Source organism: Dipodomys spectabilis, unplaced genomic scaffold, assembly GCF_019054845.1.
Source record: "Dipodomys spectabilis isolate Male_0828 unplaced genomic scaffold, ASM1905484v1 ptg000106l, whole genome shotgun sequence".
NCBI classification, from domain to species: Eukaryota; Metazoa; Chordata; class Mammalia; order Rodentia; family Heteromyidae; genus Dipodomys; species Dipodomys spectabilis.
In genome coordinates this window covers 650,070-664,138 of record NW_024870783.1, presented here as the reverse complement: position 1 = coordinate 664,138, position 14,069 = coordinate 650,070, and the positions used below count along the sequence as shown (strand labels likewise).

The 14,069-nt window shown below is 37.1% G+C and overlaps 2 gene segments (V, D, J or C); both read right to left on the bottom strand.

The window, feature by feature from the left end:
* LOC122114115 overlaps positions 1 to 14,069 on the bottom strand; it is a 109,813-nt gene that overhangs the window by 42,621 nt on the left and 53,123 nt on the right.
* On the bottom strand, positions 3,109 to 4,577 carry LOC122114102. The segment is given in 2 exon segments: positions 3,109 to 3,534; positions 3,659 to 4,577. Coding segments are annotated over 2 exon segments (489 nt in total).

Genomic DNA, 14,069 nt, shown 5'->3' with positions numbered 1-14,069 from the left:
AAGGGCAAGATTTAGGCCCAAGGACAGTCCCACAAATGTATTTCCTCCAACTAGGTGCTTTTACCACCTCCCAGTAACACCACCCCATCATTAACCCATCAAATGATGAATAAACACAGAATCCAGGAGTGTGAAGAAAGCATAGAGGACAGAGCTAACTGAGAGAGACCACTTCTTTGCTACTTTTCCACTGAATGTTGATCAATGTGAATGAGAGAAAGCATGAGTTTGGCTAAAGAAAGAAATTCTGATTGGCTGAGGAAAAATTCCCTTCTGTTCCTTTGTACCATCTGACTGTACAGGTGAAAGTATTAGTATCCCCCGTATTCTTGTTTCACTTCAGATTTGAAGACCCGGAAAATTGTTCCTATTTGCCTCCAATGATAAGATACATTGGATAAAAATTATAATTAGCAACAATAGCCTTGGAAAAAGTTGTACTAATTAAGGCAAGCCTGACACCTAGTAACATAGGATGTGCCTATAAATCTACAAGTAAACACAATGGATACTAAAAGACAAATCATTACATATAGACATAATTTAACAATAGTCTAAACATTCACACAATGAAAACAAAGGAGTATGTTCTTAGGAACAGAACACAAAGGTTCAATAGCCATGTGCATATGACCATATAAATGATGCTTATCAAAATGAGCTCCAAGACATGTGCTGTTTTCAGTTCTCTCTTTTTTTTCTTCTCTTTTTTCTTTTTTTTAATTGTAAAAATACAATTGTAAAAATTGTAAAAATACAATTGTAAAAATATAGAGGGGTTGCAATTACATGAACAAGGTAATGAGTATATTTCTTATTGCCTCCTCCTTTGTTTCCCTTTACCATCCCTATGTAGGACAAAAATCAGCATCACATCACCTGGGTTATTATCCTGAGTTCAGAGACACAGAGAGGAAGAGAGTGAGGGCAGAGATGAAAAGTGCTGCCAGGAATCTAAGAACACCAGAAAGCAGAGAACTGATAGATCAAAAAGGACCCTATGTAAAGGGCAGTGTCTTGGTTCAAGTTCCCATCTTCTATTTCAATTAGGCCCTCAGAGTGTAACAACAATAATCAGAGCTTCATGCCACACAGTCCCATTTTGACAACCCAGTAAGTATACATTGCCACTTTGATATCTTCCTTTGATAACCAGAAATTAGATCTCTGGCATAGCTCTCCTTCAGACATTCTGACAGAAAGGAAAATTCAAGCATCAATTTTGTCCTTTGTCTCATCATTTTGTTGTTCTCTTTTCCTTCCTTAATTCAGATAAATGTATATATAGTACACAGGGTACCAAAATAAAATAGAGCCAACAAGGGATAAACCTTAAGTGAAAATAGAAAAAAAAAATGAGATGTACAAGTCGTTTTGTGGAAAAACGAACTTTACAACTTTGGTGGGGGATGGGTGAGAATCGGGTGGGGGGGAGAGCAGGGAGGATGCTAAGGGATGGGAAGGGGAAACAAAGAGGAGGCAACAATGCTTGATAAGAAATGTACTTGTTATCTTGCCCATGTAATTGTAACTCCTCTGTACAATATTCTCACAATAAAAATTAATAAATAAAAGAAATAATGCAACAGTGATACTCACAAAACAATATGTTGGAAATGAACCTTTCAACTTGGTGGGGTGTGATGAGGGAGGGAAAGTGGGAGGAAATTGGGGGAGAGTGTAACAATATTCAACAGGAAATGTACTCACTACCTTACATATGTAACTGTATCCTCATTGTACCTAATCTTGACAATAAAATTGAATTTTAAAAAAAGAATCAACTTTCCTTGGAGGGACAGGAGAGAATGATATTATTTTACTCAAATCTGACTTGTTGAATGGTAATTTCTTATCTTACTAGTTAAAGATAATAAAGATGTAATTAAAACGGAATCATCTTTTTCAATTTATATTACCCTCATGACCACAAAAGTTTTAAACTAAAATTCAATGCTTAAATTTTATAGGCTCTGTGACTCTCTTCCTCAGATCTATCCTCTTGACCATCATTCCATGACAGGTTATCCATTCCCCAGATCCACAGGGGTCCAACCCTGCTGCTTTTAGGAAGGTGGATGGATTCTGAATATGTGAACAGACAGTCCACACAAGAGTTGTTTTGTGATTTGTGTGGAGAAATGTGAGATGAAGGGTCGAAGTGATCTGCTGACGATCAGTACAAGATGAGGACTAACTATTGCTAAATCGAGCAGAAGAATTGAAGGAGCCTAACTTCAAAAACAGAGCTCCCAGACAATTAAATTTGTGCCCTAAAAAATCTCAATATTGTTGAATTACATGGGTGTCTGGATTAACTAAAACACAAGACACTTGAGTGGAAAAATCAATACAAAACATTGCCTTTTAAAATGAAACAGCTGGGCACCAGTGACTCAGTCTTGTAATCCTAGCTACTCAGGAGGCTTAAATCTGAGGGTCGCAATTCAAAGCCAGCTGAAGCAGAAAAGTCCATGAGAGTCTTATCTCCAATTAACCACCAGAAAACCAGAAGTGGCCCTGTGGCTCAAGTGGTGAGTGGTAGCCTTGACATGAAGATTTCAGGGACAGTTTCCAGTATCCAGTGTCCAGAATTCAAGCCCCATGAAATACACACACACACACACACACACACACACACACACACACACACATATATGTATACACAATATGCATAAAGCATCAAGAAATCCTATAGTCTGCAGCATGATGGATAGAAGTAGAAAACACCTTGTTAAACAAAGTAGTAAAAACAAAGAGCATCATCTATACTGCTTCTCACTCAAGCAGACTTCAAAAAAGTAAAATGCAATAGTGATACTATGGGGCTAACAAGGGCACAGGATCAGAGCACAGGAGGTTGAACACAGAAGAAAGATGGAAGACTATGATCAATGCACATAATACACATATGCTGAGAAACCCAGAATCCCATTAATTGTTACAGATATGTACATTAATAAAAAATAGGCTATCAGAAAATAAAGGAATAAAACCTGAAGCAATGAATCCATTCTTTGTATTAGAAGCAATTCCTGCTTAAATTACCGTTATTTATTTTATTATTGCATAAATATCAACTGATGCCACAATTCAGACTCTCGAAGTATTAACTGGCTTTTTCTGACAACGTTCTGAGCAGGTGGAGGCAGCAGGAGGAGCAGCTGGGGCAGCCCAGACTCACACTTCAGCTTCCCTGGGAGGTTTTTGTTATGCTTTGTATCACTGTGGGAGGCAAACTGCTACCCTGTTGACAGTAATAAGTGGCAACATCTTCGGGCTCCAGGCCACTGATCCTGAGAGTGAACTCTGTCCCAGATTGACTCCCACTCCCACTGAACCTTGATGGAACTCCGGTCGCCTGACTATCTGCATCAAAGATCAAGGGTTTAGGAGCTTTTCCTGGTTGCTGCTGGTACCAGGCTAAAACATACCCAATGTCCTCACTGGCCCTGCAAGTGATGGTGGCAGTGTCTCCTAGAGACACAGATAGTGAAGATGGAGACTGGGTCATCTGGATGTCACACTTGACACCTGGAAGCAGACACATGAAAATAAATATCCACATTAATTATCAAGTTATAAGAAGGCATCCCTGAAGAGTAAGCATCCTGCATCACACTGAGTTGTGTTAATCCCTAGCATTGTCCTTCTTTACCTGGGAGCCAGAGCAGCAGGATCCCCAGGAGCTGAGCAGGGGTCCTCATGTCCATGCTGTGTGCTGACTTGGACTGACTACTGCCTAATGTGAGCAGCCTATGAAGAATTCCTGAGCACACTGGGCTGTACTGTTGGTGCATGCAAATCAGCAGCAGAGTTATACACAGCTGTCCAGCTGCCTCATCTCAGCAACTCTGCACATTCTGAGTCTCAAGGGAACTAGGTTGGGCAACAGAATAAGTTTTAAACACAGAAGAGAATCCCCAAGTTGCTTTCCTGTGATGTGCTCACAACAATGGTAGCTTAGAGGATCAAAGCTTCTTTTCTTCTTATTTCTTTAACTGAGTCAAGACTTGTTCACTGGACTATTAGATCCAGGATTTCACAAACAAATTTTGCACAACACAAATTTGGCATTTCTTTATTATTATGCTGGACAGAAAGTTTTACAGTAGCTCTGATTCACTGATAATCTATATGTGTCAACTTATCAGCACTGCTGTCCTGTAATGAATTCAATCCATGGAGGTGGAATAAGTGTAGCTGTTGTGTTGATAAGAAAATGCCTGGACTCCTGTACTGTGCTGTTCAGCCTTATTATCTCCTCCATCTCTGAGTTTTTGTCCCAGGTGATCCATACAAGCATGTCCTTTCACAGCCTTTCTCCCTTTATATCTGAACAGCCTTTATAATTTTTACTGACCTAGAATTGTGTATCATTTTATATATCCATGCTGAAGGTTCTCATATTATTCCTTCTGGCTTTTAATCATCTTCACCACAACTACTATGTTCAGAAGCAGAGATAGATTATCTTGAAAGCTAGGATAAACTCAGGTTATCTTGAAGCCTATTTTGTGGCCTAAACCTACATATGTCTCCTCTGTTCGGTGGACTCTTCTAGTTCCTGAGAGAACACTGTGCTGCACACCTTGGTAAAGATATTGGGCCAAAGCAGGGTGAGTATGTTGTAATCTCTAAACGGAGTCTTGAAATCAATAGAACATGGAAATGTCATCCATATTGGGAGGAGGCAACATGGGAGAGCTGATTTTCTCTGCAAGGGAGAAATAGCATTGTTGACTCCATTGTAGATGCTGAGATGGAGTGACCCAAGAGGACATCCATATGTGTTGGATTTGCCTGTGCAGTTGTCAGGGCTCAGGAAGTCACTGTTGCATGGGATACAAAGTTGGCTCATTTATCCATGTTATCACATCCTGAGGAATGTCTGAACAAATCTGGAGGTGGAGACAGGGGGTGTATTATATAATAATGTAAGTGACAGTAACACTAAGAGTTTCATATTACCCAGAAGAGTTGTTGATCATATGACTAAATTAATGAGGGAAAATTAGAGCCAATATTCATACTCTTGAGTTAAAAACTGTAAGCTAATTAAATGAAAATTTTATCTATTGTTAGTGACATATTTCAAAGATTTTATACTGAATATTTTGTGGAAAGAAGAAAATCAGAAAATTTTTCCAATAATTCATTTAATAATAATCTAATTTTGTGATGTGAGTGAAGTAATTACCATAAACATACATGTGTATGCATGTATACATATGTATATATGAATGTGTACATATAAATATATATACATATAGATGAATAGATGCACAGGTGGATAATTTTTTCTAATCTAGAAGTAATGATGCTTTAGCTTTAATAATGGATAGCACCTTCATTAATTGACCTCATTTCTTCTCTCATAAATAAAGCCAGTGACCCTTGAAGAACAGTTTATTTCTTTATGAAAAGCAGGAAGAGAAGAAGATGAGTTTGGATCATTTGTTGTCACAAACTACAAATTCATAGTGGATGATGTAAAGGAAGAGTGGAGAGAAATCAGCTAATAAGTAATGCCCATTGGCCAATTTTGTGAGGTTTTGAATATTGAATAAATACCAAAGTATTCCATGAAATAAATTGTAAGTCCTTGGATTAGTAGTGATGATTTCATTAGGGATGTGATATCCATAAACCACCATATATTTCTCCATAAATCTTCACAATTTCAAAGGAAAAAGAACAACTATATAGCAGAGAAATCCAACAGCCAACACCTTAATCTAGAATTGAAATAAAGATAATCAGTAATGATGTCCTTACAGAACTTAGCAGCACTTCAGGACTTTGCTCACAAATATCCATTACTGACAGGACACTGAGGGGGAAAAGGCACAAATCTAATCTAATCTGGTATGTGATCACCATGAGTGATAAGACCACAAAATTTAAGACCAAACTAAAAACCTGTTCCTTGGTGGGTTGATTATTGGGGATGTGGTCTGACTACTTTGTTCTGACTCAACTGGAACCACATTCCTACTGTTCTCTGCATTCCTAGAGGTTGAATTATAGCTGTGAACCACTATGGCCATCATGACTATTAAAGTATTCTTTTATTTGGAATTTTTGTGTCTTGAGATCATTCATCTACAGCCATCTCTTCACAAGTTCATAAGCATGGTATGTACAGTGACTAAGATTAAAGTTTGAATTTACATGTCTGGTTAAGAGAACATCAGTGACTTCAAACTGAGATCTTTTTGAAAACATAATGACATAGTGAGCTATAGCTGTAAAAAAAAAATAACCAGTTCCATATTCCTAAAATAAAAATTATAAGAGGAAAAAAAAAGTTACTGGAAAACAATTATTTTTTCAAAAGAGGCAAAAATTAAAGATTAATAAAAGTTTTAGAAAAGGAAAAATTTTTTTTATATATATAAAATGTTCTTCATCATACCAATGGTCCCTTTGTTTCAAAGCTGTTTTTCTTTTGATTTCTTTTAACTGAGACAAGACCTGTCCACTGGAGTGTTAGTTCCAGAAATTTACAGACTTTTTTTTTTTTTTGGTCGGTAGTGGGGCTTGAACTCTGGGCCTGAGTGCTGTCCCTCAGCTCTTCAGCTCAAGGCGAGCGCTCTACCACTTGAGCTACAGCGCCACTTCCTTTACAGACATTTTTGACATATGTCTTTATTATCCAGAACAGAACATTTTGGAACTGCTTTTGTTCACTGATAACCTTTATATGGCAACATATCAGCACTGCTGTCCTATAAAGCAATCCATAATGGTGAAATAAGAAAGTAGACCTCATTGATAAGAAAATGCCTGGACATTGTGTAATGTACAATTCTACCTTGTTCCTCCTTCTTCTCTGAAGATTTTTTGTGCTGATCAGTTCATAAAAGCAAGTCTTTTCAGAGATTGACTCCCTTCATACATGAATAATCTTTTCTACCAACCTAACCTTGTGTATAATTTCAAAAGCTTGTGCTTAAGTGCCTTCTGGGTTTTAAACATCTTCACCATAGTTACTGTGTTCAGAAGCAGATTCTTCCTGAAAAGGAGGATAAACTCAGGTTATCCTAGAATCTATTGTGTTGTGCAAACCTGCATCTGTCTTCTACACTCCATGGTGTCCTAGTTACTGAGACAATACTGTGCTCATCACCTTTGCTAAAGATATTGGGTCCAAGCAGAGTGAGTAGAACATCAGAAAGGAAGATGATGTTGGCATCTTTGAACAGATTTTTGGAACCATTAGCACCCAGAAATGTCATCCATATGGGGAGGAAGCTACAAGGGGCTTGGAAGCAAGAGTGAGGAGAGCTGATTGTCCATGCAAGGGAGAAATAGCATTGTTGACTCCATTGAAGGTGCTGAGATGGAGTGATACAAGAGGACATCCAGATGTTTGGGATTGGCCTGTGCAGGTGTCAGGACCCAAGGAGTCACTACTGTGTGGGATACAAAGTTAGCTTGAGCTAAACTAATAAGAGAAAAGAAATGAGCTATCAAGTGCTATTCACTGATGAATTTGGATATCACATCCATTAAAGAAATTGTAAATCCTTGAATTCATAGCGATATTTCAAAAGGAAAACCTATTTGTAAGCTATCAACAAGGTCTCCATGCATTCTCACAAATTACCAAGGGGAAAGAATAACTGAGCAGAGCAATCTACCAGCTATCCCCTTAGTCTAGAACTGGAAGGAAGATTGCTAGTAATGGTAATTCAAAACATGAACCTCCTAACAGACACCACAAAAACAACACAGCAGCACTTCTGGACTTTGCTCACATATATGCACCACTGAATATAAACCTGTGAGAAAACAAGTACAAATCTAATCTGAGAAACATTCAGCACCATGGTTAGTTTTGGTCACCGATAGTGATAAAACCACAAAATTGGAGGCCAGACTAAAGAAACTGTTCTCTGGTGGCCTAATGAATGAGATGTGGCCTTCCAATTTTCCCTGACTGACCTAGAAACACATTCCTACCATTGTCTGCTTCCTTAGGAGTCTGAACTACAGCTATCAGCCATCATGCCCAATATGGTATTAATTCATCAATTTCTCTGTGTGTTTTGAAATCATTCACTTTCTACAATCATTTCTTAACAAGTACATGATTATTGTATGTACTGTGACTAAGATTAAAAATTGAATTTACATGTCTGGGTAAGAGAATTTCCGTGACTTTGAACTGAGATATTTTTGACAGCATAAAGACAAAGTGACATTTTTCTGTAGAAAATAGCAACATATACAGTTTTTGACCTTTGCTTTTGTACTGCTAGAAAATAAGAATGAATTTGCTTGTTTTTCAGCATATATAAGTTGCACAAAAAGGGTTTCATTGTGACTTTTTCACTCATGCATACAATGTAAATCATCAACTTCATGGAGTTGATCCCTATTCATTATTCCCACTTTTCCCATCTTAAAACCTTTCAACAGGATTCACGGTTCTATTTTACATATGACATTAAAGCACTTAAATCATATTCACCTTCATTTCCTTTCCTCCCTTCTCTGTCCTTTCTTCCCAGAAACCCATAGAACCTATTTTGTCTTCCTTTCATTCATTTATTTAGTATATATTAAATACATGAAGGGCTTTCACCATGATATCTCACCTGTGCATGTCTCATAGTTCTTGCCTTCTCATTTATCTTCTCTTTTGTTCACTTTTCTTATCTTTTCTTTTTGCTGGTCCTGGTCATGAACTCTGGGCCTGGCCTATGTCTCTAAATTTTATGTTCAAGTCTATCCCTCTACTACTTGAGCTACAGCTCTGCTTCATTATTTTTTGTGATTAATTGGAGAAAGACATTCACTGAATTCCTTCCGAGGATAGCTTTTAAACACTATCCTGAGATAATGTTTAAGTAGCTAGATTTACCACCAGCACCTGGCTCTCACATCATATTATAATCTGAATAATCCATTCCTTAGTCTTTCTTTTAGAACCATCAAAGTTAATTTGAAGTAAGCCAGGCCCAAAGAATATAGGTTCCATGGTTTCCCTTATTTGCAATAACTAGTATATATCTAAGACAAACAAAGACTGTCAGACAAGTTGATATTAGGTGAAATGAACCCCAAGATAAGGATTCAAATTTTTTTTCTTTCTTGTGATTGTTTCCAACATATTTATAAGATGATTTCTTTGTTGCTTTGTATGCACCTCCCCCATGCTTACACCTCCCTGCTTTCACTGTATTTGATGTTGATATAATTTGTGGAGGGGAAGGGAAAAAACAAATTGTTTAAATTGTGTTACAGTTGGACCCATTACAACAATGAGATGTACAAGAAGTTTTGTCAAAAAATGAACTTTACATCTTTGGTGGGGCAAGGGGTCCAGGGGGTGGGGGATGGCGAGTGGAAGGGATGGTATGGGGAAACAAAGGAGGAGGCTACAATGCTTGATAAGAATTTTACTCACTATCTTGCCCATGTAATTGTAACCCCTCTGTATGGTATTTCACAATAAAAAAGTAAGGATTCACAAGCTTCCTTTGCATTCTTCCCTTCTTAATATTTTAAAAATCAATTTAAATTGAAGTATAGTTATATATTTCTTTATACTTGCATAGTCGGATGTAAGATAGAAATATTCTTCCATTACTGAAAAATATCCATTAGAATTCATAGATCATTTGACAAATTTTCAAGGAGAGTTGGCAAAGATTTCTGTTTACAATACAGTGAATAGAAGAATAGAGAAACAAAAGAAAATTCCAGAGAGGAAGCTCAAAGAAACCTGATCCAGAAGCTCATTTGTATACTAAGATATGATTTTTCCCTGCCTCTGTCCTCTGCCTTCCTGTGTGCTACTTATGTATCAGGAGAAGCATTTCACTTGTTGCTAATCAATCCTAGATCCTTGGCATGTACAAACTTCTTTCCTGACATACCACTAGGATCTCAGTTTCTTAATATGAAGTCAAGATAGGTAAGGCCAAGCCTTAAATAGCCAAGCACACGGCTTCTCAGAAAGCTCAATCTTCTTTTCTGTACATTGTCTTTGCAAAGGATTTTGATTCATAATCCTTAATAGCAAAGTCTTTACAAACAATAATAGCTATTTGGAGTAAGAACACTATGTGTAATAGGTATATTGTAATAAATAGGTATAATAGATACATTAGAAGAGAAAACACCATTGTCCATTCTTCCATCTGTGAACAAGGCTGTGAGTTAAATATTAGAGAAGGAAAGGGTAGTAAGAGTTCCAAGGAACTGTCATTATGAATTCTAGGGACATAATACATAAAATTAATTTCTCTTCTTTTACCTGTGTATAAAATCACCTAAAACAAATTAAGATTGTTTTCACTGACAAAAATGTTGAAAATGGTCAATGATATTATAGTATACTACGTGTGTCTCCAAATATGACTACATAGAGGATCTGAGTATGTTCATGACATTAAACATTCTCTCGGGAGATTTCTAATTATAGGGACATGATGGAATGAATAACTAACATCTTTGATCAAAAGGTGATTTGGTTAATCAGTGATATTGCATCAGAGTTTAATTGTAACTTTTTCCCATTCCTCTCCCTCTAATGTTAAGAGATGAGGAGACAGTGTGGTCCAGGAGACCAACAGTCCACTTCTCTTTTATAGTCAAATTTTAATTTTATTGTCAGGGTGATGTACATAGGGGTTACAGTTAATTATATAAGTTAGGCAGTGAGTACATTCCTTGTCAAACTTGTTACCCTCTCTCCCATTTTTCTCCCATTTTCCCTCCACAACAAACCACCCCAAGTTGTACAGAATATTTCCAACATATTGTCTTGTGAGAATCACTGTTGCATTCATTCTCCCTTTGTCTTTTGTCTCACCATTTTTGTTCCCCTTCTTTCCCCTAATTCAGACAAACATATATACAATACCCAGGGTACTAAAATCAAATCCAGTGAGCAGGGGATAAACTATATGGGGAACTAAAGACACAAAAGGAAAAAGAAATTACATAGTACATTAAAAACAACAACAAAGAGAAACCTTTTGTGTCCATGTGTTGGAGTTCATTTCACTTGCCATCATCTTGCTATTTGTTATTTGAATACTAATGTCATTGAATTTTTTCACTTTTTATTTCAATGTACTGTTTGAATTGTTAATGGCTGACCTCTATCTACATAGCATGAAAGTACCAGCGATGGGTGAGGTGTGTAAGAAACACACTGAAAGTTCATCCTAGTCCTCCCAGTTTTGAGACTGCATTCAAACTGCAGCCAGGTCACATCAAGTCCCTTTGCTCATGGCCTCTCTTGGGACTCTGTCACTCACACATGGAGTGAGGGTTCAGAGAACAACTCAGTGATTGAATGGTTTATCATTGACAGGAATCAGTGAACCCTGGCTGTTCTGCATTTTGCTCCCAAATTGCCAGCACTTAGCACTAGCAAAGCATCAAACATTTGCTTATAGATTTCTATAGAATCCTTCACAATTATTTGAAAATATGAAAGGATCTCACACTATGCCACACAGCAATTGTGAAGGTTTGTGATGTCACAAACTATGACACAATGGTCATGACACCTGGTAGTTTGATGTCACAGGGGTCATGAAGTCCCAGTGGATTCCGATATCACATTTCATATCTGAAATATTATAAGCCCAGAAAGAGAATATGATCCCAGAAAGGGCCTAATATATCACAATGGCAGCATGTCACAAAAGTTATGAGGACAGGACAGGTTCATGTTGTCACAGTGGATTAGTGATATCATAATGGCAATGTGATGTCACAAAGATATTGTGATATCACAATGGTTATGAGGTCACAATGCATTTCTGATATTAATCCACATGGCAAATTTGAAATAGAATGAAATCACAGAGTAGGCATTCAAAAATGTTTATGGTATCACAATGACCATATGATGTCATAATGCTATGATGTCATTGTAGGCTGGTGTCAAAATGAGCTCATGGTATCTTAATGACTATGTGATGTCACATTTATAATGATGTCACTATGATGTTACAATGGCATGTCTGACCTCAATTGTCCTTAGTTCACAATGAGGATATTGGTACACAAAGGGACTGCAATTTCACAAAGACCATGTGTTTTTAGAAAGGTTCTCAGAGATCATAATAGGTTTGGGATGTCACAATGTGATTGTGAAGTCACAATGGCAATGTAATTTCACAATGGTTTTGTGAAAGTGGTGATGAGGTCACAATAAGTTTGTGATGTCATGAGTTTGTAGTATCACAACCACATGTCCAATTTTAATTGCTGCTATTTCCCAATGAGGATGTCAGTTCACAGAAGGTGCTTGAAGTTCCAAAGGCCATGAATTTTCTTAAATGTTATGAGGCCATACTGGGTTTGTGAAAACACAATGGAACAGTAATATCACAATGGCAATGTGATGTCACAATATTATATCATAATAATGTTTTGGTGTCACAATTATTAGGTGATGCTATATTGGTGATGGGATCACAATATGTTTGTGATGTCACAATGTAATGGAAATGTCACAATTGCCATTCATTCACAATGAGTATGTGAGTTCACAAAGGGACTGTGATGTCTCCAAAGGTACATGTTTTCACAAATGTGATGAAGTCCTAACAGGTTTTGATGTCTCAGTGTGACACAATGCTCATGATATCTGCCAATATGACATCGTAATTTTCATGATGTCACAGTAGATTTCTGATATCACATGTCAAACCTGAAATATTATGAGGTTGAATACAGATTATGAGCTCACAAAGGGCCTAAGATACCACAATGGTAGCACATCACTAAAGTTATGAGGACAGGAGGACAGGACAGGTTTGTGATGTCACAGTGAGTTAGTGATATCACCATGCAACATGATGTCACATTGGTTATGATGTCACAATGGGTTTCTGATACCAAACACATACCACATTTGAAATAGCATGAAATCACAGACTAGGCATTCATAATGTGTCTATGACATCCCAATAACAATGTGATGTCCCAATGGTATGATATTGTAGTTTTATAATGTTAAAATGAGCTGATTGTATTATACCAACAATGTGATGTCACACTGGTGATAATGTCAGAAAGGGTTTGTGATGTTACAATGGCATGTTTGATCTCAATGGTCATTAGTTCACAAAACTGGCACACAAAGGGACTGTGGTGTCACAAAAGACATATACGTTTTCAAAAGTGCTAAGATGTCATAAAAGATTTGGGATGTCATAATATAATTGTTATGTCACAATGGCAATGTGATGTCACAATGGGATGATACAATGTGATGATACAATGGCATGTCTGATCTCAATTGTCATTTTATCACAATAAGGATATGGGTACACAAAGGGACTGTGATGTCACAAAAGCCATGTTTTCTCAAAGAAGCTAAAAGGTCATAATATATTTGGGCTGTCACAATGTGACTGTGATTTCACAATGGGAATATGATGTCACAATGGATTTGATGTCACAGCTGTGATGGGGTGAGAAGGGGTTTGGGATGTCACAACAAGTTTCTAATATCACAGTGACATGTCCCATTTTCACTGCTACTACTTACCAATGAGGATACAAGTTTACAGAAAGAACTTGAATTCCTAAAGGATATAAATTCTCTGAAATGTTATGAGGTCATAATAAGTTAGTGAAAACAAAAAGGGATGGATATCACAATGGCAATGTGATGTCACACTATCATGTCATAATAATGTTTTGATATCACAATGTGTTGCTTATGTCATACTGGTGTTGAGGTCACAATAGATTTGTGATATCACAATGGGTGGGTGAAGTCAAAATTACATGTCAGGTCTCAATTGTCATAAATTCACAATAAGTATATGAGTTCAAAAAGGGACTATGATGTCTCAAAAGGTAGGTGTTGGCACATATGTTATGAAGTTCTAACAGGTTTGTGATGTCACAATATGACACAATGGTCATGGTATCTGACAGTGAGATGTCACAATGGTCATGATGTCACAATGGATTCCTTACATCACATATCTTACCTGAAATAGGTCGAAAACAGACTGTGAGCCCACAACAGGCCTAAGAATATCACAATGTTATCATGTCAAACAGTTCTGAGATTAGAACAG